The sequence below is a fragment of the Falco rusticolus genome, chromosome 2 (genome assembly GCF_015220075.1).
Source record: "Falco rusticolus isolate bFalRus1 chromosome 2, bFalRus1.pri, whole genome shotgun sequence".
Lineage (NCBI taxonomy): Eukaryota > Metazoa > Chordata > Aves > Falconiformes > Falconidae > Falco > Falco rusticolus.
The window spans coordinates 15,710,867-15,738,583 of record NC_051188.1 but is presented as its reverse complement, the minus strand read 5'-3'; the positions used below and the strand labels follow the sequence as shown (position 1 = coordinate 15,738,583).

Genomic DNA, 27,717 nt, shown 5'->3' with positions numbered 1-27,717 from the left:
ACAGAAAACTCAATACTTTTACGTACAGCTTTCTTAAATTCTAACTTACAATTTTTAAGTTAATGATATGACAAACAGTACTTCATAGAATTTAAGGAGAAAAAAAATCTGCTTGTAATAAATGGCCTAACAACAGAATGATATTATACTGAAAATAACTTAAACATACTGAAGGAAATTGTAACCAGGACTAACTGACAGGACTGACTACAGAAGAAGAACTTAGTAAAAGAACATATCAAAATATGTAAGCATAAAAGTAAATTCAATGTATTCAAGAACAAGAACCTTTCTTCTGATTTTACAAGCTCAACTACCAATTATCATTTCTTTGATCAGAGCCAACTGACCTTATGTCATCACTGCACTCTATTAGCTAGCATATAAATATGGTATATATGTACAATAATATGCCAGTTCCCTGATCTAGTGGTAGAAATGTGACAATCCTACACAGTGTTGCAGTTTCTGTACCATTGAAAACCTCAGTATAAGCAAGAAGGTACCTCAGAAGTTTAAAAACAGCTGCAGTCAATATAGAAGTGTAACAATTTTAGCTTCTTGAAAGTCAGAAGTCAGCAACGTTTGACTATAAAAGGTCAAAGCTTCTTGGTTTAGCTGTAGGCAAAATCTTCATGCTCCATAACCAATGGAAGAGTTAGTAGCACTCCTGTTCATGATTTCCATAATGAATATTAATGCATATGGATATTAATGGTTAGAGCACTTTTCAACAAGTTGGAAGAGCATGGTCGCACCTATTCCTTAGGCTGAGCCATTTTGAAAGCAAGGCTCTCAATTTCTAGTAAAGGCCTTTAACAGTATGTTCTGATGTATGGGAGAAGAGACATTTTTGTTGAAAGGGCCCAGTGAATATAAAGGTAGGGGAGTAGGCAGGGGGGTGGTGTGTGTGTGTGTAAAAGGAAAGAAAGTGTGATTCCGTGATATTCAGATGAAGATATTCATCAAGAAAGAGAAAATCCTTGTTTTTCATCCACGTTCCAGTACCTGTGTAGGTTTTTTCTTTTAAGAAAAGCTGAGTAAAGGCATAAAAGAATTTGGAGCACAAAACAGAAGAAACACTTCCCCCAGGTAAATTTATTTTCAGTTCAGACTTGTAACTGGAAAAAAATCTGCAAATAAGTTTTACAAATCTTCCCTTTAAATCACGGCTTCTGTAGATATCCACATAAAAATTAAAAATGGTCATCAAAAAATCTTTCAAGATAAATAGCAATTTTTGTATTACTTCTAATTGAAATATAAGGCAAAACCAGTTATGTAAACAATCCATCATTACCCAAATATTCTATCTAAATATATAGTTTACTATACATACAAGTTCATTCATTGTAAACATATAATAAAAGCTATCCAAACAAATCTTACCTCATAAGTGATTTTCAGACTTGATTGAAGCAAAATCGGAGTAAATTTGGGATGAACTTCAGTAGTAAGCCAAAGGCGAAAGTTTGGTTGAGGCTGTAATGCATTCAGTTCCTATTAAAGACATGTCATATAGTGAAGTAGTTTTGGGTTGTTTGTTTTTTTAAATACAGAACAGTATTTACAAAATTATAATATCCTAAATTAGAAAGTTAGGATTGTCAAAAATTTCTTCAGTAGTTTTTTTACAAGTAAGGTTATTCAAAAGGCTATATAGTTCAAGACATGTTGTCTCCACGCATTCTATATGGTCACTGTGCTCAAGTTCAAAGTTCACCCTAGCCGTGTCAAAATATTTGCACCTCAGCCCCAGATCCTAAATTCAAAACATAAAAATATATAGCAGTTCTTTACTTTACATTAAGTAAAAAAAAAACCCAACAACAAAAAAAAACCCTGAAAAGGCTACATCTCAAAAAAATGAAAGCTTGGAATGTGGGCTGCATATCAACATCAGATCTCAATGACTTTCAACTGTATACCTATATTAATTTCTTCAAGTGTTTGTTGTATGCACATTTCATGTACCATGATTCCTTAAAAAAAATGAAGATAGGAAAAAGGAGTTCTAAGAAAATAAATACTGTCAAATGCTGTATAAATTATAAAGGCTTCACAAAAAATATGTAATTACTGAATGTAAGAAAACATATTGCTGGTTCTTTATGTGCATCTGAAACAGACGTATTTTCCACTGAAAATACAAAAGTTCTTTGAACATTGACTTGAAAACGATGTCAGCAGTTTTGTGTATGTGTCTTGGAAGAAACATAGAGCTCAAAAATCTCTTAACAGATTTTCTCACAATCCTTTCATTTTGATAATCTCTAAAACATAGTAATTTTGTTTTCAGTGGTTTTAGAGAAGAAGAAAATTCTGTCAACCCATTAATTGTTCTGCTCTTTAGGCAAAATGACAGCTGTATCTGGTACCTAGGATCACAGAACACAGAGGCTGGAAGGAACCTCTGTCCAGTCCAACTCTGGTCAAAGCTACAGCAGGTTGCCCACAACTGTATCCAGTCAGGTTTTCAGTATCTCCAAAGATGGAGACTCTACAGCCTCTCTGGACAACCTGTTCCAGCGTTTGATCATCCTCACAGTAAAAAAAGTTTTGTCTTATGTTTAAATGGCATTTTCTGTATTTGAAATTCTGCCCATGGCCTCTTGTCCTGTCACAGGACACCACCGAGAAGAGCCTGGCTCTGTCTCCCTTACACCTTTCTATCTGCTGACACATGTTGATAAGATACCCCCTAAGCCTCCTCTTTCCCTGGCTGAACAGTGCCTGTTCTCTCATGCTCTTATGTCAGATGCTCCAGTCCCCTCATCACCTCTGTGGCCCTTTACTGGACTGGCTCCAGCATGCCCCTGTCTCTCTTGTACTGGGTAGCCCAGCAGACACAGCACTCTAGATGTGTCTTACCAGGGCTGACCAGAGAAGGATCACCTCCCTTGACCTGCTGGCAATGTTCTGCCTAAAGCAGCCCAGGAGGCTGGTAGCCACCTTTGCTGCAAGGGCACAGCTGTCTCATACTCAGCTTCTTACCCACCAGGACTCCCATTTTTTTTCCTGCCAAGCTGTTTTTCAGTTATTTAGCTCCCAGACTGTCTGGTTGCCTGGAGTTATGTCTTTCCATGGGAAGCACTTGGTATTCCCTTAGCTGAACTTCATGAGGATCTTGTCAGCCTACTTCTCCAGCCTATCAAAGCCCTTCTGAATGAAAGCACACCAATCTGTTGTATCAATCATTTCTCCCAGGTTTGTATCATCTGTACTTGCTGAGGATGCACGCTGTCCCATTATTCACATAATTAATTAAGATGCTAAACAATGTTGGCCACAGTATCAATGCTTAGAGCACACCACTGATGATGGTCCTCCAGCTGGATTTTTTGCCACTGACAAAACCCCTTTGAGACACAGTTACACCAGTTTTCAATCTACTTCACTGTGGTACAATCATGTCTGTTATTTCATCATTTTGTCTATGAGGATGTTACGGGAGACAAACTAAGACATAAAAATGATCCATAGCCTTGGAGATTTAACTAAAAATAACAAAAGAATTTACACGCTGGTTCAAGCACAATCACCTACAGCATGCATGCTCTGATACATTGTGTTTGGCTAGAATACAGCTAAGGGCAGTCAGCTGAAAGATGATACCTTCACATCTTACTATTGGTAAAGTTCACATTGACCAGAAGGCATATTTCATCTTCTCAAATGGAAAGACTGTGAGAACTAAATGTATATACCTGGATGGAATTGAGTTGTAACTATGCAGGTCTCTCTTAAGAGGATGTTCAAACATATGAACTGTATAGCCTCACACTGGCTAATGGTATGCTAAACAGACAAGGGGATGTGCTGAGTCAAACATCAGCAAATTTCAGTCTCTATTAAGCTCAGCAGAAGTTTAGCACATTCAGTATTATGTTCTTGTGGAAACAATAAGAAACTTCTGATACATATCCACATTTTAATATTTGCAAGATCTGGAAATTTATAATTGCTATGAGGCTTACAAACACTCCTTTACAGTTCATTACGACATTCAGAGTAGATGACACATGTCAATGTTATCTCCTTTTGCCTCTCCATTTTTTCAAAATGGTTTAGAAGAATGTTAAAGGTACTTAAATGCCACATAGCCATTACCAGACAGAAGACAGACTGCAAGCTTATGTGCATGGAGTATAGTTTATGAACAATCCCTCAATCATTAGAAACTGGAAAATTAAGACTGTAGTAACTGTTTATAGGAATTCCCCACCTTTTTTATTTTTTAGTTTGTTTGTTTTATGGATTTCAGAGTGATATACCTGTAAAGGCACTTTGATTTAGTTAGCAAGTTAACGATTTTACATGCTCTAAGTGCATTTCTATAAAACATCAGACATTTCATTTCAAATTAGCAAAAACCTCTTAGTGACTCAGACACAAGTTACACTTATCAAAAAAGAACTACTAAAAATAAAGTCCTAGAACTGAAACAAAAAAAGAACAAATTTAAGCATATATAGATGCAGAGTTCAGCAAACATGGGCACTATCCCATAAAGTATCAGAAATCCTAATGGGAACATTTGTTCACTCATTTTTCAGAAATACTCTACACTTCATGAAAATTAAAGTGCTCACACAAAGGAAGGAGCTGCTTAGGTATGAAGCATTTCACCTTATTCATGACTGAGAAACCCGCAGAAGTTTATTTTTAAATTACTGGAATTTTAAACATCACCATGGAAAAGCCTGAAATGCTTCAGAAATGGTGCATGCTAATTTTGTCAGGTTTCCAATACATTCTTCTCTAGTCACCCTCACCTTTTCCAATACAGGAAGCCAAGATGTAACAAGATGCAGGTTCTTTAAACACAGCCATTCTCCATTGTGTGCACATTCTTTTAAAGTTTGAATAGCCAGGTCAGCTTGGCCTTGGCCCATTGCAATCTGAAATGACAGACACAGTTGTATCACAAACTTATCATACCTCATTTAACAGTATAATACAAAATTGTTATTTCCAAGTTAGAGCACATATGTAAAAAAGAAGGTGTGCTAAAAGTAACCAGAATTTTCTCTAATGCGATAGGCTACTAAAGTAGGGGGGAAATTAAGGAAAACTTAGTTTTTTCTTTGCAACCTAACCAGTCTGTTAAGAAACAATATTACCTAGTCTTTTTTATGGAAAAAACATGCATCACATGGTGACAGTGATGGCACTCCCTTAGAACTCAAAAAGTAATTTCAGTATCAGTCACTAAACTGTATTACTGCAGAACTGCTGATACAACAAAAACAAGAGATAAATGAGAACAAAGTTTATTTTGACTGCAAGTTAGGAGTACTTCCTTTGAACAGAAACACTCAATTTCATACTAAGATGAGTGAAAAACTAAGGCTGCTCTTTTTCCAACTGGGAAATACGAATAGCTTAACCAACAGACTTTTCTTCATTTTTTTTATAGTACCATATTGCTGCTAAAATAAACTTGGATCTTCAAATGGATCCAAACCCACAAAGATCCAAAACTGGATTTTCAGACAAATTAGTGAAAACTGAAAATAAAGGACTTGTTCTGTGACACAATTACTGCAATACAGACTACCTGTAGAGTACATTCACCTTAGTTCTCCCTTAGAAACTCATTGGAAGCTGTATGTAACAAAAAACCCTGAACCAAACAAGTTGAAAAGAAAGTGGTTTGAGTCCATCAGAAAAGTCTTGTCTTGGCATTACTGCTACAGCAAAATAAAATATTGTGATTATTATGACTTCATCAACTATCCCCCAAGAGGAAATCCATCCTGGTTTTTTTATCCTAAAACTGTACTGAATCAAAGAAACTTGGGCCCTTAGCTTTATATGATGATACAAAGATATCATCTGCCTAAATAAAATTGAGCATATCATCTTGAAATTACTTAAAACAGCAAAAATAAGATAACTGAAAGTCACCAGACAATATGGTAGTACACTGCACAAATTCAGTGGTCAGTACTTTATCCCATATGAGAAATAATTCAACAATGAAGCAAAATTTGACCTATGTTCTCTTCAAATTACATGAGAAAGTGCAGGGAAAAAATAACAGCCAAGTATTCTCATTAGTAGCACAATTTTCAGATGATTCAGCTTTGAGTAGCACTCCTTAATCAAATACCATGTCATGTTACATTTTAAAAGTCCAACTTTTAAAGGATATTTTAGATAAACACAAAAAGCCATGTGGCAGAGTAGGAAATATGCGTTCTGAAACGTTCCCTGCTAGATAAGCTGGCAGTAGGATTTAAATCTTCACAATTTGATAGGAAAAATATACTACATCAGTGCACATTCCAGGAAAGGAACAATTTCAAGGACTATTTAAAAGCAACATTAAACTTGACATTTTCCATTTCTATGCTAACCAGTGATCACCTAGGCAGTAATTCCCCTCCCCTGAATGTTTGAAATGACAAAGGAAATAATGTTTTACAGAGAGATATAAAGTGTACTGGTACTGTGTATTAGGAATATTAGGAAATCACTTGTTTCATAGAACAATTTGAGTTGGAATGGATCTTGGAAGGTCTCTAGTCCCATCTCCTGCTCAAAGTAGGGTCAGCTGTGAAAGATCAGACTACGAGCTGAGGGCTTTGTCCAGTGGACTCTTGAGAACCACCAAGGATGGAGACTGCACTGGGAAATCTGACTGTTCTCATGGTGAAAAAGTTCCTCCTTACATCCAGTCATAACTTATCCTGTTACCATTTATACCCATTGCTTCTTTCCACCATGCCTGACTGCAAAGAGTCTGGGTCCATTTTCTCAATCACCTTCTTGTAGGTCTTGTATTGACCTGTTATTAGGTCATCACCTATAATAATTATTATATTGGCTGTTATTAGGTCATCACAAAGACTTCTCTGCTGACAGGGCACAAGGTTGACTCATGCCGTTTGTCATCTACAGAAACCCTCCAGTCCTTTTCAGCAGAGGTTCTCCCCAGACAGTCTATCTATGGCCTGCATCATTGCAAGGGTTTCTCCTTTCACAGGGAGAGGACTTCACATTTCTTGAATTATATAAGGTTCCTGTCAGCCAAGGAAAGCCAAGGACAGTTGCAAGCCCACTGCTTGGTGGGGCATGGCATATAATGACAAAACACATGGAAAAGGCTGAGGTACTCAATGCCCTTTCAGTCTGAGGTTTCACTGCTAAGGCTTATTCTCAGGCCTCCCAGGTCTCATACACCTACAAGCAGGAGTGAAGCAATACCCACAGTAGAGACAGAGATTTAGGAATCACTCAACACACTTAGAAATAAAAAAGTCCACAGGACAAGATGGGATGCATCCAAGAATGCTGAGGGATCAGCTAACGTCACTCCCTGCTCTCATCTTCAAAAGGTTATGTTGATGTGGGGTGTTTACTCATAGAAAAGGAAAATGTCACATTTATCTTCAAGAAGGACAAGGAGAAAGATCTCGTTGATTACAGGCTAGCCAGCCTCCACTCAGTCCCTGCAAAAGTTATGGAGCAAGCACTCTTAGAAGCCATTTTTAAACACATGAAGAACACAGAGGTGGTAAAGAGTAGCCAATACAGATTTGCCAAAGGCAACTCATGCCTGATTGACTTCATTGCTTTCTATGATAAGGTGACTGCCACTGTGGACAAGGACATGCCAGTGAATACTGTATTCCTTGACTTTAGTAAAGCTTTTGACAGTCTCCCATATCCTCTTTATCACCGAATCAGAGACATATGGGCCGGAGAAGTGTAAAATAAGTTATGCACAAAAATGGCGGGACTGCTGGGCTCACAGGATGGTCATTGGTGCAAAGTCCAGCTGGCAGCCAGTAACTAGCAGTATCCCTCAGAGATCAGTACCAGGACAAATACTGTTTAATATCTTCATCAGTGACATGGGTAATGTGACTGAGTGCACTCATGGATAACACCAAAGAGGTGTAAGAAGGGTGAGCAATCCATACGCTGGAAGTCAGGGTTACTACTCAGACCTGAACAACCTGGAGAAACAGGCTGGCAGCTCATGAAGTTCAACAAGGTAAATGCAAAGTCCTGCAGCTGGAATGGAATTATCCCATGCAATAGTAGAAGCTAGGGTCTGCCTAGAAGCAGCTTTGGGGAAAAGGAAACCTTAGTGGACTAGTTGGATATGAGTCAACAACGAGGCCTTGCAACAAAGGCCAATCCCATAACAGACTGTATTAGTAAAAACATTCAGCAAGTCCAGGGAAGTGATCCTTTCCCTCTCTTTGGAACTTGCGAGACCACATCTGCAGTACTGTGTCCAGTTTTGGGCTCCCCAGTACAAGACAGACGTGGTCATATTGAAGTAACTAACTCCAGAGCAGACCACCGACATGATCAGGGCACGCTTAGCAGGTTTTGTTTAGCCAAGCAATCAGGAGACCTTCTTGCTGTCTACAACTAACTTACTGAAGACTGCACAGAAGATAGAGCCAGACTCTTTCAGAGGCACGTGGTAATAGGACATGAGTCAATGCAAACAAGCTGGAACATGGGAAATACTGATGTGGTATTAGGAAAAACATTCTCCTGTGAGAGCTGTCAAATACTGGAACAAGTTGCCCAGAGATATTGTGGGATGATCCCCACCCTTGGAGGAAGGATCTCCCTGCTCTGAGCACAGAATTGAGACAGATGATATCCAGAAGTCCCTTCCAACCTAGGTTATTCTATGAATTTAACAGCTACAGTAAATTCCTTCTTAGAAAAAGAAAAGTTGTTTTCAACACCTCTGCATAGATCTAATTTTGAAACAGACATAGAAAATATAAAGTGATCTCTTAGCACTACAGCTCTTGATTAAAGTGACTTATTTTCACCCAGTTCAGTTTTGTGTCAAATGCAAAACTGGGAACAAGCTGTATACCATGACAAAAAGCAATTGTTATATTGGCTGGGCAAATATTTTTAATGTTGCATGCCTATTCCTGAAATCTGAGAGCCTTCCTGCATGGTTGATCTTAAACACTTTTTTAAAAAGACTTGAAATATAACAGTTCTGTTCAAGGACTCCCATCAGCAATTAATTGGTTAACACTTACTTGTAAAACTTCTTAAACTATCTTACAGAATTTCACAAAATACCGAAGTGTTCACAAACACTGAACATCTGATTTTATGTTTTCTGTTGAATAAAGAAATATGCAAGTCCTACAAGCAGAGAAAATTATGCAGTCTAGTTGTTGGTGGGTTTTGTTCATATTTCAATTACTCCACACTAAAACTGATAATGTTTCAGCATGTATGACAATTCTTAGTCTCTTTTGTTCTCCTCCATCTACTCATTTTTCCTTTCTCCAAGTTGGAGGAATACCTCTCGTGCTGATTCTACTTCTGTGAGGATCGTTGTGTCTCTCCAACCCATTTTGCCAATGATATCAGAAGTTCATGGCAAGATAGGTGGGAACAACAAACACATAGACACCCATGCTTTCACATACTAACTTCATTAAAAACCAAGGTACAACAGATATTACTACTGTAAAATTTTACACATTGTGGTTTTTAATCATTATGCTTATCTAAGACTGACCTGATGGTAGCACTCAGTATTTCTTTCAACACTGGCAAGTTCTTGCAACTCTTGAGAAGGATCGGCACCAGGAGAAATAATTATTAAGATGGGCTCAATTGCCAGAGTCTCTTTATACAGACGTTTCAAATGCAGAGGCGATGGAGATAATTCTTTTATTCCTAGAATTAGAATTATCATGGAAATAAAAGTGATTACACAGGATCGAGTGCATCATTAAGCACTTTAGAAATCATCTGGCTGTCAAAGTTATGTTTAATGGAGATCATAAAACTGGTCCTATACAGTATGCAGGTAGAAGGTACCCTATATTGTTAAGAAAAAGACACAAGCATCAAAATGGCGCCTGGCCTTCCAGCTTGATGAATATAAACTGCAGTCTTTACAGTAAAGTCTTCAAGAAAACATACAAAAAGAGAAGAGCTGGAATATAAGAATATGAGAGAAGCTATATGCAGCCAGGACTATGTTTAGAGAACTGAAAAAAAGGAGTCCAGTGTTTTCAGGGTAAATAAATAAGCACTCATATTCCAGATAATAACTATGCAATCAGAGTGGGAATTCCTGACATACTTTTCTGCCTCCATGTTATATTCTGACAGAATTTCTTAAATCTTAACTATCTAAACTGACATCTGGACATGAGAAGAAAAAGCATATGTGAGAGCAAGTAACTTTTCAGAAAATGTCTGAAGTGGGAAAGGGAAAACAAAGGGGAAGACAGACAGACCTGACATATAAATACAAAGTTTGGCAGAGGGTGCAAACTTCACATTTTTCATAAACAGATGAAGCTTCCAGCAACTCAATGAACAACTTTTCACAGAACTTGTCTACTAAAGACAATGCAATTAAACCAATTTACAGCAGCTGGAACTTGAACTCAAAATGCTTGTTAAAATTCCTTTAGTTGGTGATCTGTGCATAGAAAAACAATGTGCAAAAATAACCGTAGATGTATTATTACCATTAACAATGCCAATAGAGAAAGCAGGAAATATTTTTATCATTATTATTTTGCAAGCAATTTTATTTTGGCTTAGATGCAATGTGACCATGAGAACTCTGATCTACTTTATAGAAAATGGTGTGTGAGAATAAAACACTTGCTTAGCCTGCACTGATATTCTTTCTGTGTATCTTTATTGCTTTTTTTAAGAATATGAACATGTAGGTAATTAAAATTAAGCTTCCTTAAATACTACTTCTGATGTAGCCAGACTCAAAAACTAGGTTAAAGCAGATATGAAAAAAACCCAAAACAACTCAATGATCAATATGGAATGATTTGGAAGTATATTGTCAATATGATTTTTGCTAACATAGTGCATTTCAGTATAGCATGCAAAATAAAAAAACAAGCATGCTTCAGGTGCCCACAAAACACGCTTATAGAAAATTCTTATGAACTTTATCTTCAAAAGAAATTATTTTAATTTCCCTTCACCCATAAATTTAAAAATATATGTAAAAGATGAAAAAAGGAAAAAGCCATATCTGGATGGAACAGAAGCGGAAGGTTTTCTCATAGGCGATTACAACTCTTTCGGAACTCTTTTTTTCTCACAGGAAAACAGCCAAAGGAGATTGGAAACTTAATAGTTCCCTTTTGAACTAAGTGAAACAGTTTGTTTAAGAAGTTTCAGAGCAAGGACCCTGAAAAAGACATGGCAGAAAAAAATATGAAAAAAAATATTCGTACAGGCATGAACCCTTTTATTAGTTGGAAAGTGTTAGTCATGATTTATGACATGATCTCAAAATAAGATCTCACTGGTATGCACGAAAAAAATCTGTGGATGAAACTTTGCCTACAAATGGTGTGTGCCTTCCTCAGTGAGGCTGTAGTTTCATTTACCAAAAAAACATTCCCTTGTAGAATGCTTCCAAGGAACTGGTATCAAGATAGACCTAGCCAATTACATAATACAGTGCGGTCTGGAAGACAGTAAGTAGTTAATCTTCTTTTTTAATCTCACTTCTGTCCCAACACTGTACCACATTAAAACCAAAAATTTCTGCCTTGTCCCTACGTAATGCAGGGGTGACTCTTAAAACTATAGTGTCCACCCCAGTAAGGCACTCATCATTCACTATTCATCTTCCATACGCATATTGTCATTAACTGTTAAAAGCTTAAAGAAGGCTTTGGTGTGGTATATTGCAATATTAAGATTATTTGGAATTTTAAGTCCCAAACTTTGAATACAATAGACCTCAGAGAGAAAACAGACAGGCTAGAACAGGCAGACAATCACAGTATTGAAACACTCTAAATTATGTGTATTTCTAAACAGACAGTAAGAATTGTATTACAGTCCAAGAGACTGACAAAAAATTACTGCAAATATGAAACAATCTTTTGAGATTCAATTTACAAAATCTCACACCTAATGTTTTTTAAATGGTAAATTACATTAGATGAAAGTATCTTTTTGGAAAATTTTTGTCTTGAGGAAAATGATGCAGTGTAAAACTTCTAGAAAAATAGCTATCCTCCTTTCTTAATCACTTCAGTGTTCAACAATTCATTAAAATAAAGTAATAGATCTTTTATTATATTTCAAATCACTATGCAGCATAAACCAAACCATTTTAAAAGCACTTCCATGCACAGCATAAGATCAAACCCTAAAACTTAGGGATTTCATAAGAAGTATAAAATAAAAGAGAAAACATAAAACCAAAAAACAAAACATTATTGTGTAGAAACACCTGGTAAAAAATTAACTTACCTAGGGTTTTACATGCAAAAAGAGCCAAGGCACTCTGTAGCCTGTCTGGTCGGACAGCCTGGACCACAAGTACCTTAAAATAAAACATATTCAGGGGAGATGAGTTTACAAAAGTATATTGTGACAATTTAAAAAGCAACGCTCTTCTAAGAAGGCTGAATTCTTTAAACTTCTTCTCAAAACAAAGTTATTTTCTCTAAAAATATAAAGCTATCTCATCATTCTCTTCCAAAATAATCTAATGTAATTGTTCTTTTGTAAGTAGCTCATCCTACTAATAGAATCAGAAGATAGATCTACATCTAATATCTATTTGTAAGCTGGAACATTTTCTACAATGTTTTCGAAAAAAGGTAGCTACATGGGTAGCAAGAATGACAGAAAGCAAACAGTTTTATACAGGCAATCTAAATTCTATACCTGTATTTAGGCAGTAATGTCCTAACTGGAATACTGATGTTTCTGATTTCAGTGCAGTACTACAGCAAAATAATCAGTTATGAAAGAATTTCCTTTGTTTAAGCACATTTTAGAGTTTTACATCTAACTTCTTTTTCTGAGGCATTCTGACTTTCAAAAATCCTATTTCTACAGATGCTTTTACTGTTCTTCAAAAGACTACAGAACATGAAGAGCTAATCAATTCAGATACAAATTAAATTAGCAGTTCCCCGACCAGCTACCTCTTTGTCAGTTAACTTCTTGCAAGTGTTCACTGCAGGCAACTGCAGGCAACTAATTCAATTTCAGTAGAAAGGATTTGTTAAAATTGCCACCCTTTCTTCTACTCCCTTACTTGCTGACCTGCAAACCACAATACTGAACCTATCGCCACATTCTGGTTTCCAAGTCTGGAATATCTGGTTTTAGTTTTGGAGGAAAAATTGAACTTCATTAAATTTTTAAGAAAGCACTACTTTTTAAGCTTGGGATTACACTAAGTGCTACTGCACTATTTTTAAGTTTAACATACAGTTTGAAAGAAATGAAATTATGAGTGACATAAATGTAACCATGTAGTTTCAGTATATTCCATCAACAGAAACATTCTTAATACTTTCTACACAAGGAACTAGATAATATGCTGATCATTCCAGATTTACTTTCCTAGAAAAGCAGAATTTTTGACAACCCATTGCACACTTAAGAATTGCTCTTCTGCATTTCATCAAATCAAATATGACTCAGACAAATTTCTTTCCAAAATAGTTTGTTCCTAATTCCATGCATGCTATTTTAGAAATTCTCCTCCTCCACAAAAACTCCAAATAGAGAGCCCTTAAGTGCTAAATGGCATGGAATTACATTGTCTTATACCCCTTCCCTTCTTTGGACAGGCCTTCATTTTATCTGAAGTGACTTCAATGGAAAATCACTGCATCATCTGAACATAAGTGAAGTTCCATAATCACAAAAGGAATAACTTTTTTCTCTTCCAGAGGAGAAGGTTCCCTCCGTGGAGGAAGGAACTTCCCTCTCCAATAGTTCTGGCGAGTTCTTTAATCATCAGGCTTTCAGGAAGAGCAGTATTTCCTGACTATTATCCTAAAAAACAGTGGCTGCTACCGCATTTTGTGGCTTTCAGTCAGATGTGTGAGTCTGCACATTTAACAATGAACTAAACTGATGATGCTCAACAAGCTGACAAATTCTGCAGTAACAAAGCAACCAAGAAAGAATTTTAATACTTATTCATAAAATTAAATCTGTGAATATTAATAAAAAGCTTGTTTCCTTACAGGGTATACTCAGTTGCAGCCAATACACCAATACAGAAAAGACAGATAAGAGAGAACTAAATAAGCATTATAGAAAAAATATAAAATAAATAAATATTAAAAAAAATATAAATCCTTAAACTAAATAGTTAAGCTGTAAGACAATGTAGATACTGTCACTGCTTATAAATCAACCAGGCCTGAAACCTATATTCTTCAGATATAAAACTTGTTTTCAATGCTGAACTCATAATTATTTAAAAGAATTTAATATGAAAAGATTACCTGCTGAAACAATGAAATTCTTTTCACAATAGTAGATGGAAAGTCTTGTTCACACACAGAGCTCTGAGAAAAAGTGCGCCACAGACCTTCATCTTCAAAGCAAAGTGTCTGATACAGACCTGGGAGAGAAATCTACGAAACAAATAATGCATATTTAAAAATAAAGAATAGCCATTTGGACATTGTGTAATTTATTTAGTTTCCAAATATCACTGTGACCCTAAACCTGTAAATATTTGTGCATATCACATAATTCAATTTTACCCTCAGAGTTAAAGAAGAAAGGGGTAGGTATTAAAAGTAACCATTTGTTTACCTATTCCCTGCAAATGCTAAGTCTGTATTTGCTCTATTTTTTTTTTTTAAACTTCTAGGTTCTTCACTTTTATTTTTTTTCCTTTAATCATAACCAGGCTCTTTTTCTATCAGTACATGCTACTGATTCACCCAGTTACTCTCTGTTTGTTTGTTTAATCTCCTAACAATCATGCTTGCCACACCATTATTGCAATTGTTCGTGATTCTTGGTGAAGAGAAATGAAAAATAATGAACTCTGGATTCAGCAGCAAAAGTCCTTGCCAAAAGCTGGTCAAGGTCTTCCTTCTTGCCGCTGAGCTACATGCAGAAGAAGAGCCTAGGACAGAATTTCAAGGACTAGTATTTTCATTTTGTTCCCTTCAGGATCAGAGGGCTTCAACATTGATTCTTGCAAGGTAAACCAAACAAAGTCATTTTTGTTTTAGTTTGAAATTACTTGATCTGAGCAGTAACAAACTGTGAAACACCTTTAAAGATCTGCATGGAAATCTGGTAAGTAGAAAACTAGTTCCCCAGTTAACAGTTTATGGTTTTTAATACAATACGAAGCAGTTTGCAAAAGTCATTACATAGGAGATACTTGCAACTATTTAAATATTCTTTGCAATTTTTCCTCTATATATTTTTCTTTCTATAGAAATGGCACTACCTTGGGCAAGCTTACAGTATTTTCTAATCTCAGTAAGATGACATGTTCATTCACGTGCACAGAAATTCACGTTAGATGGAGTAGAGAAGAAGAAATGAAAAGGCTCAGAAAAAAAAGATTAAGAAAAAAAAAGTGGTTTTTTTTTAAGTGTGTATATATTAAGGCATGGTTTCTGAAAGATAGAATAAACAATTTAAAATAACAAAATATTTCCATCTGACAAATACATATTTGAATATTCAAGTCCAAATTAGTATTTGCTAAAACGAAAGGCCTTTTAAGTTAAATTCAACCCGCCACATGACGCATACCTTCAAAGATGCTACTGCCCAGACTTGGTCCTGTTCTATCCAAGAGGGAATCTGGTCACGAACACTTCTTTGTGAATCCTTATTGAAGCAAGTTACGTTAAACACATAAGTTATGCAAACTTTTTTTTGCAAACACTATAGTCGCTTATAAGACTGTGAAACCCATGTTCTTAACAAAAATAGCATTCACAACAGCAATCTTTCTGTGGTCTTTTGATAAGTTCATAAATGGCATAACAAAAGCTACCAATGATTTAAATCTGAGATATACTGTTCACATTAACATTTGCTTAACAACCTGAGCCTGAGAATACTTTATCTTTTAGAGTATCTGTACAAGATACTCAACTCTTAAGTAGTTTCCTTTTTTATTAAAAACAAATGACCCAAATGACTGGCTATCTGCATATGCACTTCGAGCAACTGACTTCAAAAAGTAACTCCACTGCACATATTTGTAGTCATGAAGACGACAGTTCTTCACACCAAAGTCAAATCTGTGGTAATTCATAGGCAAAGCATTGCTTCTGGACGTCTCTGTACTGGTAAAGTTTGACCACAGTTCTATTTTTCTGCTCCTTCAATGCTGGAGATGGAGGAAATTCTAAGGATGAACAACATAGCTTAAGCTCCAGTAGAATCTCTGTATTCACTGTATCATTTCTATAAAAAAATCTTACAGTACCCATTAACCACTCTGATAATCTTTGTATGGAAATGTACTTGGATCTCTCAACCACTGAACAACTTCAAGAGTAATCTTAAATGTTCAGTAGAAAAAAGGAAAGCTTTCTTGTGAAAGGATGTCTCAGCCATGAGTTATGAAGTTTGAGAAAGAACAAAAGTAGGAAACCTGGAAGCAATTCCAAAAAATAGGAATAAACTTGAGATGGGTCTGCAATATACATTCCAGTTAGAAATGGGGTTGAATCACGTATGTCCACAATATTTCCAAAATTTATGGTTGTGTGTTAGGTGAGGTAGAGGTAGGACTGGCGTTAAATTCCATTCTACAATCAGATCTCACATAGCTTGAAATGGCCTACAGCAAGAAAATACTTAACGATCACCAAGTTCACTAACATTTAATTGAATTACAAAGACTCCACAAAGGTGAAGAGGGGACTTCTATATTCACACTGAATTGCAAAACACCATAGAGTCAGCTAAGGGCTACAGAAAGGGAGAATTTAAGGATCTTTTAAGCAAACGACTGCCTAAGTAAGAAAATTATTGTGTTTTTTTAAGTGACTTGCCACTTCCAGCAGCATGCATGTGAACATGGTGTCATGGATATTCTAAAAACAAGGTACTCACACTGTTCCTTGTCTTGTACCAGGGGTGTACGAGATACCTTGATAGATATCTAAACAAGGCTAAAGGTTTAAAGTAATTCTGAATGATGAAAACTGCAGCTAAGCCTGATGGAAATGAGCTAGCCTGACACTGAATGAAGGAGGAGATTAGCAAAAGAATAGGCAAAGACTGAGCTCATGATTCCTGATCAGGCTCGTGTTTCCTAAAAGCACCTTTCAAACCCTTTGTCAAAATATTTGGTTCAAAGAGGAGCTATAATGGGTAAGACTACAGAAATCTTAGCTTTCTCTAACTTTTTTTACCAGAAGTTTATTTTCAAAGCATACAGATTCAACAGAATGGAGGGACACTTGGTAAACTACAGCATGATTGGTCAAAAATACAACTGAAGCTTTTTAAGCTAGCTCTGTCACCTAGGAAAATATAACAATACATCTCCAGATGTAGAGCTCTGAGGCTGGGGAAAAAAGCATGTCAAAGTTAGCAAAGTGTGTGGACAATCCCATCAATCCATACAAAAAGCACAACTCATATATGATACCAGGAGAGAAAGATACTCAGAAACACTGATTTTAGTTGCAGAAGAGGGCTTAAAACCTCCTCAAACATACCACCGAAAACACAAATTGTAATCCTGGTAACAGAAACAGGAAGAAAAAAAAGCAAGAAAGGCAAAAAGCTATGCAAATTAGAAAATGAGTGGGTACATTCAAAAAGCTCAAAAAATTTTAATGTTTTTATATTACTACAAGAGAAGGTTTTTTGTTCCTTTAAGGTATGTATACAATTAATTAAACAATATAGTAAGAATAAAACTTTCACTTTCCAGGATTTATCTAAATGTTCCTTATTTCAAAATACACACATAAACGTAACTTACTGATTTTCTTATGGTATCTCCAATCATCACCCCTGTAAAAGTCTCCCATTCCTAAGGGGAATAAATGAACAACTTGCTAAGTCACAAGACATCTTTAAGAATGAAGACTAATATGTAGTAGCATGTGGGCAAAGCAGGAACAAATTAAAGCCTAGATTCTGAAAGAGTTATAAGACATTTTTAAAACTCTAGGTAACACTACCAGTATACAATTCCTTTTGTTGAATCCAATCTAAATGACTGCAGTGCTTTATAAGAAGACGAAACAAAAGCAGAAGCCCTATCCTTTCTTAGCACCCACAGCTCCCACCCAGATTGCCCAACTATAAGCCAGCAAGAAGTAATGTGCGTGGCTGGCAAGGACACACGTACTGCCCGATAGGGCACCAGCAGCCCACATAGAACAGGTAACTACAGAATCCATGTGTTGATAGTGTTTCATGTTATAGTATCCAACAGGTGCAATTATTAGAACAGGAGGAATGCTTGATATAATAGATTGCTATTAGGAATACTTTGGTTGCATTAAGAAAGGGAAATTTAAGTTGCATTTATGTATGATTAAATCTTTTAGACTTGGTATTTATATCCAGGAAGACATCTTTTAATCATTTTAAGACAAATTAGGTAAGTATTTAAAAACATACTAGAAACGGCATAATCCTGTATTTGAATGTGGTAAAAAATACACTAAAAAGTCTTCATAAGTGTTTAAATTTAACATAATCAGTATCTGTAGTTCTAATATAAACATTTTTATTATTATTAAAGAGCACAGTAACATTCCAAATGAAAAAGTCAATCAATTAGTACTACTCTGATATAGACCACAGCATAGCTTTTTGCTCCCATCTAGCTAAGTCCTGAAACCACTGTCTCCTTCAATTACAAACTGATGCTCCTCTCCCAATTGCAAAGAAAATGCTCATGCACAGGATAATATACATGAAGGCTTCTCAGTTTTTAAACTAGAAATCATGTAATATTGTTGTGAAGAAAAGCAGAAGTACCATATGTAGAGACATGTAAAATTACCTCAGTAAAATCTATATGTATTGATTCAGAAAGAGAATGTCTCTACTAAGAGCCAAGGTATTTGATAGTGTAATGTTGAAGTTCTACTATAAATTTCTCATCACTACACAAAAAATTTCCAAGTGCAGAAGGTTGAACTCTTGGGACAGGGACTGAGAATACTAAATTCTCTAGCAGCATAATAAGTAACTTCTAGCCTCATCAGATTAAAAGCTTTAAAAGAAATAACTTTAAAAGAAAAAACACTTCAGCTTCATTTTCCCCAATAAATATTTTGTACAAGCACTCTTTTCTTAACAATTTAATTAAAATAACTTCTACCTTTCAGAGAAGTAAGAAAATTATTGATATTGTTTGCCTGTTTTAATTCTAGAGTACACAGATACCGCAGGAAAGTGCATTATATTTAACCTAGATTAAGCTGGTTAAGAGCTCCAATAGCTGACAGAAATGCATGCTAAACAATAGGAACCAACACATAAAGCGGTACTTAAAAAAAACTTTAGAAGCCTAGGCAGACAGGCTTTAATTTAGTCAGAAAACTATTTGCAAGTTGCTGCCTTCACCACTTTATAAACACAAAGACTAGAAATATGTTTTCAGAAGCTGAAAAGAAATAATAAAGATGAATTAGGGAGGTTCTCATAATGAAGAGTAGCCAGGGTATGCCTCTACCAACATGATTAATTTCAGTTATTTTTATTAGGCAGCTTCATTGCTGAAAGACTGTGGGGTTTCACTTGGTCAGTTCCATATGTCTGCAACAAAACTGCACTGCATTCATGATATCAAGAAGTTTCAACCAACCTTTCTCAAACCTTGTACCTTAAACCCACATCTTTCATATAATCAAGTTACATTATTTCCTTCAAATGTATTATCTGATTTTTACCTTTTACCCTATAACGGACTCTCCTCTAGTGAACTGACATCTACTATCACTTGATACTCCTTCTGGTCTCCAGCTTCTAGTACAGAAAGCCATTATCTTAGTCTCCTCATTCCATGTAGGTATTTTAGATAATTAAATGCGTCTTGATTCCTGCTAATCAGCCATGTTGAAGCAATATTTAGTCAATAGTGCATATTGTTCTACTGCAGGCAGACATTAATTTCACTACAATATAGACAAGTACAACTTCAGCGTCTACATCTCAGCCAGCTAGTCTAGTCTACCTGTAAGGGCAATGGAGAGCAGTAATCAATTTTAGTGGTGAACTATATAACCTATTTTATAAAATTCATTTATGATCAAACTAATTACTACTTTGACAGATCTGGTTTTTTCCCGTTTCCTACAAGGACAGCCTAGGATAACCTGCTCAGATTAATTTCAACAGGTGTTTAAATTTTAGTTACCAATTCAATCACTACTGAAATTAGCATTTTACCAGAAAAGTGTAAATGAACTATGAAACTCCACATTGGGCAAAAACCTAACACCCAGAGAGGAACATGCTAAAACCGAGACATGTGCTGCCCTATGGAAATAAGGATTAGCAGTACTAAAGCTCTGCTGCATTTTTGTTAGGAATAGGTTAGCATCTAAACAAGAGGTAAATTCCCCATAAATTAGACATTTGCAGATTAGGCCTCGTTCAGACCACTGTCAAAAATAACACGACACCTCTCAATTTTTTGTGAATATACCAAAAATGCAGTGCTTGCCCGAAAACGGAATGGACAGCCATTTTTATTACGTTTGAACCTGTATCAGCTGCATGCCACTACGCTATAAAAAATATAAACCATTTCAGGCTGAGTTCATCATTCCTCTCAAAGACAGGCCATTATGGTGCAAAGAATCCAATACTTATGCGGCTGGAGAAAAATATACAAGGACACTCTTTATACAGTGCACTCTTGAAGACAGTGCTGCAAATAAGGACATTAATGATCAATGGTCCAGGGATTTCTTAAGACACTGAAGAACCAATGGCTGATATGCACAAAAGGTATATTCATTATTTCACCTTTCAGAAAGATACTTTGCTTTAAGTGTCTTCAACTGCAGGTTGCAGAACCAGACTTTTATTTAATTTCTCCCTAGGTCTTGCACTCTTTTTCTGCATTTCAATATAAAGACATGATCTGCAAGAAACCCTTGGTCAGTGTGAAACAGGTCTGTATCCATCACTTTACTTATAAAGGAATATCTGTATTTAACTGAAAGGATGGATAAATGTCTAGAAACATGGTGGCAGGAAACACTGATACAGTGCCTTCAAGAAACTGGAAGAACTCTCTATAAACTTTTTCAGATCCTAGAAAATTTAAAAGGCAACTATTTACCTACCTTTCTCATGGTAATCTTCACTTTGAATCTAATAAACATAATGTTGACATCCAAAAGTAACTATCACAGAAAAATAGTAGCATATAAATCTAAAATTCTGAGTCCCACGCTTACCGGCAAAACCTTTTTATCTACTTATTTACTCTTCATATTAAGTTTAAGCAAATCACTTGGGGATTTTCTCCTTTAGCACTTACATTCTCTTGAAAAAGTTCAGGGTGCATTCCTCGTACAAAATGCAGAGCAAACATTAGCTGATCTGCCTGAAATAAAATCAGTGAAAATGTATTTATACATTCATCAAAAGTCACCTTTCTGCTTTTTTTTTATAAGTAACAACATTTCATTAATAAAATACCTCTAATTCCATAGCAATGACTTCATGACATATATCCTAAATCACCCCAATAATGTTCAAAATTGCTACATACCTCTGCAACACAAACACTAACCCCAGCCCTGTATCTAAGTGCATCTAAATTCAAGTGAAAAAGAAAAAACAGGTTTTTGCAATAAAGCAAACATACTAAATAGAATCCATTATTTTTTAAACTGTGCATAGGAAATGCTTGAAATCTTCTTACAGCCAATTTTTGAAACAGAATTTGGGGGGGGGGGCGGAAGACAACTGTAACCTCCTTGCTTTTTCCTAGGTCTGTTGCATCACCTGAATTTCAAACAGTCTCTAAGCACTGGAGCAATAAACCAGGAATAAGGATTTAATGGAGCCATGTACTAAGGCATGCAAACATTCAAGACAATATTTTTTTAAAAGAATATTAGCTTGTTAAAACTGGGATTTGCATATTATAGATGCATTTTACCAAAGCTGTGCTGGAAAGCACAGATTACTAATGAAGTCAATGTCAAAAACTGGAAGCTGGTACTCTAGAAAACCAGGATCACTCAGAAACCTAGACTGAGGCCTCCAATTTTCAAAGTCTGGCTGGAATCTGGAAGATTCATTTTACTGTACAATAGAAGATAAGCACATATTTTCTCTCATATAAAATTTTAAGTAAGCATAAGGAAGGTAGTACCTCTTCTTTTGCTTTCAAAAAAGTGAAACAACTAAATAGCATAAAGCAGAGGTGAAAAGGAAGACTAAGAAAAATCAGTGATGTACGGGATTGGATTAAATCTGCAAAGCACAGGCATCTCAGCTACCTGATAAACACAACACACCTGCACTTCTGTAAATATCAATTCTATTCTTGACAATGTTGTTTGAATTTCCCATGGTGTATTTCCCACATACATCCTTATGTATACCTCAAAATGACAGCCTGATTGTCCTTAGCGTCAGAGAATTACCAGATCTGAGGAATATTAAATTACCAAGAATATTACTGAAAAATTAATTGCATGGGACTTCTCAGAGGAGACAGGACCAAATATGAGGAAGCATACTCTAGGAAATACTATGCACACATTATAAGTTATAAGATGAACAGTTTGACTAATAATTGGCTTTCTTATCTGAATATATATTATATTTTTAAGGTCAAATTCCATGAGGGCCAAATTACTTTTTTTTATTATTACTGCTTTCTCAAACAGATGCCTTTTTACAAGCCTGACACATCAGCCAAGAAACAGATACAAGAACAAAAACATGGAGTATGGGTGTTCAAGACGTTCATCATCTTTGGGAAGTTTGCTCATGTGCAGTAAAAATAACAATTGCATCTGCATGTGTATTTTGATTAATACAGATGTATTATTTAATAGTTTACCTCGTTGATTAGGTTCCAGAATTATGACTGACTGACTAAAGGGACATATGTGACTTAGAGATCATACCCTTATTAGTTGTAATCGCCCTTGGAATGACCAACCTTGGAAACTACCAAGTTAAATATAACTTGATTCATATGAGCCACAGCTGCTTTACACTGGATTTGGGTAACTGCAGAAATGCATGATGACAGCCACAACAAACTCTTGGCATAATTTGTATCTCTATGGATACCAATATATAAAGTTGTTGCTTGCTGCTTTAAACAGTTCTGTTTTATTAATACTTTCAATTACAAAACCGTATGGTACAAAGTATCCCCAAGGATACAATTAAAAAAAATAAAAGGACATCATATTTTATTTTTGCATGCATTTACTATTGATTTTGTTACAGGGGTAGGACTCGAGGGCAACAGGCCCCAACCAGGAATCAGGGTCAAACCATGCAAAGCACTAAAGTCCTCTTTGTATCGATAAATAAAATACATCCATGAACATCATATGACACTGAGAACAATTCCACAACATTCAATTCTTCCATCCTCTCAGACAAGGTCTGCAAGCAAATCCAAATGCAAACTGCTCCCTGGATGATTTGGTATCCAAAACTCAAAAGGGAATTGTTTGGAAGAATGCTAATTGGCCCAAGCCAAATCTATGACAGCAACGATCTTGACAAATTAAGAGTACAGGTGGGCCATTTCCAGTGCTTAGGAAATTTATTGGCACCACTCCACTTACTAGCATACATGAAGTCTATGTACACACAAACATAAATATAAACCACAGATAGACAAAACCATCCTTCCTAATTCTAACATGTTTAAAAAGGCATAAATTTGTATCAGCTATACCACTTATGAAGGCACTAATAAAGCCTCAATGTCACAGCAATCTTTAAAATTTACCAGATGGACCATTAGTCTGAAGCTGCACAGTAACACCTTTCAGTATATTCCAAACTCCAATCTGATAATTCACAGTGAAAATCTTTCCTACTAGAAATTTCTCCTCTGTGCCTTGCTTTTGAAATTTTTAATCTTTTCTGATACATAAAAATAGCTGCCTTCCAATATTCAAAAGATGCGAAGACTTATTAGAAGGCTTCACATACTCATGACTTCAAACACAGACATTAAATTATTATAAGAATATTTCATGAAAATCCACTTGGAATTCAATAAACCAAAATCCTTAGAAATATCTGCTACCTCTGCATCCTCAATATAGTGTTGCTAGACTGGGGGGAGAGGGGAGGAAGTGTTGTAAAATATTCCAAGATCTCTCCATTCCGACTGATCAAACTCCAGACATGCATGATTTGTACTACTGCTCAAATCATCTATGCCAACCTACTATGCATTCTTCAGCTGGGTACTGTGAGACAAACACCTCCTGTTATGACAGTTTCATGTGAAAGTAAAAACTAAAATTGAATGTGAAAGGCATATCTGTTCTAGGTTTCCACCAAGAAAGCAAGAAGAGAAAAGCCACCTGATTCAAATACAAAGCAAACAAAAAATACATTAAGAACATTATATGGAGGAACAGGGGAACAGATAGAAACAAAGAAGCTAGCAGGTAGAGATTTGGGGCAGGATGTGAAAAGAGAAAAAAGAATATTACAATGGGTGTGTGTGTGTGTTTGCTTTTAAAAACAAAACCAAATAATACAAACCACCATATAAAACCTTATCATGACAGCTAGGTCAAACACTCATACCTAGGAATGCTAGAAATAAGAGTGAACAGAATAAGAGTGCTCAGAAGACTGCAAAGCCTGGGACTGGCCATGAGGCCAGAAAGAGGCAGAGATGAGGAGCCAGAGTTAAAGCAGAAGCAGGACTAGACTGAGAATAACTTTGTCCATCAGAAAAATGATCCGTGGAGAAATGTGCATAATCAATCTTAATTCTGTCATATCCTAATTTTCAGTCCTCCTCATTTTGCAAGTTAAATATTGCAAGTATAAATTTTTGCATGTATTATATATGTACTGCCACAATACCACTTACTTGAAGTAGATCAAGTGTTGGTTGCTGAAAGAATACTTTCAAACCCAGTGGATCAAGTGTTGGTTGCTGAAAGAATACTTTCAAACCCAGTGAACATAAAAGCCAGAATAAATACAATCTTACCTTAAACAAACAACGACAAACATATTCATACACTGTATGTTTCAATGAGCAAATAAACGACTTGATTCTTTCTTCAGTATTACTTGAATCCTATAAAGAAAATTTGGATTTCAAAAATTCATGTGGAAGTAAAAATCTTTTTATGTACCTTGTGAATTTCAGCAGAATGACAGAAATAATCTGGACTCTATGTGTCACATACTAGTTCTAAAAACACATAAAACTTGGCTGCAGCTATCAATGGGTAGATGATAAAATGAGAAGTTCATGCTGAAACATTAAGACATGAATATTTTGGCCTTGAATATTTTGACAGTGAACATTATAAAACATTATATATCAGGTAAATATGTTAAGAATGACAGAACAGTTTCTTTTAACATTAATATCCTTGAAATCTCATAGGAAGGAAGAAAGCAAAGAAGGCAAAACCAGAAGCTGAGCATGAAATAGGTAACATAATAGGCAGGAAGAAAAGAAATTATGAAAGAGTGTGAACGTAAGAACAAGAAGTTAGAAGCTCATGTTATGGAAAAGAAGTAATATGTACAGAACTTTAAAAGAGGGCAAGTTCGCATACTCAAAACCATTTCTGGTAATGATTGGAGCTGAAGAGAAGTTGTAAGGACAGATGCCAGAATAAAGAGGAATCCAAAAGCAACATGATGAAAGGCTGGTGAATGCCTTTTTAAGGTGGAAACAAAAGAGAAATAAGATAAATTTTGGAGATGCTGAATAAAAAGAAAATGCATCGTTACTCAGTGTGGGCTTTTAGATCTGAAGAGCCAGGTGACAAGGGATAAATCCATAATTCTATGCTTCAGTAACAAAATTATATCACCATTAGAATACAGAAAAGTAAAAATTACATTTTCAACAAGACAGTCTGCATGTATGCTTACAAACTGTATAAAAGTAGACAACGTGTTGATCTTCCTTTAGGAAACTGAACCATGTAGAAATATAGGTCTTTTCTTATTCTATCCCTTGTTGATACAATTAAGAGTTATTTGCAGATCAAATCATTAATGTATTTAAATAAAGCCTTCAGTAAAGTTATAATCAACCCTGGTTTTCATAATTCACCTTAGACAAAGAGCAAGCCTGAAATTACAAATAAGAGGGTTGTGTTTTTTTCAGATGGCACGGCAATTTTACAATTCATATGTAACGTAAGATCATTAAAAATTCCCTGTGTCTGTATTCTGAATATCTAAAGTACAACAGCTCAGCATCACTACTTGTTATACATTTTATCATCACTGATTGTACATTATTTTCTAAAAATCTCCAGAGCAACTAAAAAATTCTAAGGATGAAAGCAGATTGATTCTTCCTCAGCATTAACAGCTTCAGGAAAAGAGAAAATACCTGTTCGCTTTGCAGAGCCCTTTGGAAAAGCCGCAGGAAAGATGCCAAACTAAAACGGTACATATTATTAATTTTGGACAAGTCAGAGATAATAAAGTACATCTTGCTAGCACTCTTAGCTAAGGGGAGGTAAGCATCCCTCTCCTGTGGATAAAAAAAAATATATATTAAAAAAACAGTACATTACTGCCATCTACTGATTATTGCACAAACATTTATTCAACCCTTTTAAAAAACATTTGGATGAGCTCCCACTGCTTTAGAAAACTGAATCCTTCCCCAGTCTTCAAATTGAGGGGCATGCACTCAAGACTTCAACACTATTTTTAGTTTTCAAAATTGGAAGAAACCATTTTTAGTAATTTTTTTCTTAAAATTTATGAAGAACATTTTGGGAATTAAACCCTAGGGCACTGAGGTCTCTTCGCACCGCAGAACACATCCCAAAATTCAGTAGAACATTTTAAATTAAACAAATAAGAACACAGAGATAAAGCTCTGTAACGTGTTACAAAAACAGTATGCCAGATGAATAGCATCACCAACGACCTAAATTTTTGCAAACACAAGGGATATATTAAGTAAGAACATCATACAAGCCATACTGTTTGCAACCAGAGATAGCAAAAATAAAGGCAAAACCCATTACTTGCCAATAAGTCCTTGGGGAAAATTGCACTAATTCAAACTGGTAGAATTAGAACTGTGTAGCTATAAAGCATGTGTAAAACAAATTAATTTTATTACTGAAAATACCTTCTGTACTTGCATATCCCAAATATCTTTTACTCAAAAAAAATTATTTAGTGTGTTACCAATCTTATACTCCTTTGGATGTATATAACCTCTCTATATAGAGAAATTGCCTTTTAGTAGGGAAAAAAACAGCAATAAAAGATTAAGATATTATCCTACCTTATCAAGGAAACTCTGAAGTTTGTGAGATTCAGCAAGCGATTCTTGGATCAGTGCACTACTTGCTTTAGTCTGATTCAAAGATTCAATCAGATCCTTATTTTCTAGAATATTGCCTTGTGATGTTGCAAGCGTCTGTTAAAAAAAAGTAATCTATGTTAGATTGAAAAAACCCAAACATGTAAATAACCATTTGGAAGTTTTGGAAGTTGTCCTTCTTTCTGACCTGTATGTATTTCTGAAACACTGAATGCATCAAGAGTACTAGAAAGCAGGTGGTTACTCCGAAAACTGGGATGTTCCTTTAAAGAAGCATACAAACCCAAGCACAAACTCCAAAAATGCAGACTGCCAGGTTCTGAAACTTATTGTCAGAAAGCTTTTGACAATGATTTCTATGACCAGAGTCTTACGCACTAACATCCCTGTGATAAATATAAATTAGGTTAATTTTTTCTTCTGTTTAACTACCAATTTAAAATGAA

The 27,717-nt window shown here is 35.6% G+C and overlaps 1 protein-coding gene across 2 annotated transcripts in view; it reads right to left on the bottom strand.

Annotated features, from left to right (window-relative positions):
* Positions 1-27,717, bottom strand: part of DYNC2H1 (dynein cytoplasmic 2 heavy chain 1) — a 176,490-nt gene that overhangs the window by 69,267 nt on the left and 79,506 nt on the right. For both annotated transcript variants that reach the window (XM_037375820.1, XM_037375819.1), the window contains exons 68-78: positions 27,233-27,367; positions 26,318-26,461; positions 24,947-25,036; positions 21,266-21,331; positions 17,738-17,788; positions 15,541-15,618; positions 14,262-14,393; positions 12,259-12,331; positions 9,524-9,684; positions 4,776-4,901; positions 1,390-1,500 (exon numbers count right to left, since the gene is read on the bottom strand). In XM_037375820.1, the coding sequence (XP_037231717.1) occupies positions 1,390-1,500; positions 4,776-4,901; positions 9,524-9,684; positions 12,259-12,331; positions 14,262-14,393; positions 15,541-15,618; positions 17,738-17,788; positions 21,266-21,331; positions 24,947-25,036; positions 26,318-26,461; positions 27,233-27,367 (1,167 nt within the window). The remainder of the gene's footprint in view (positions 1-1,389; positions 1,501-4,775; positions 4,902-9,523; positions 9,685-12,258; positions 12,332-14,261; positions 14,394-15,540; positions 15,619-17,737; positions 17,789-21,265; positions 21,332-24,946; positions 25,037-26,317; positions 26,462-27,232; positions 27,368-27,717) is intronic.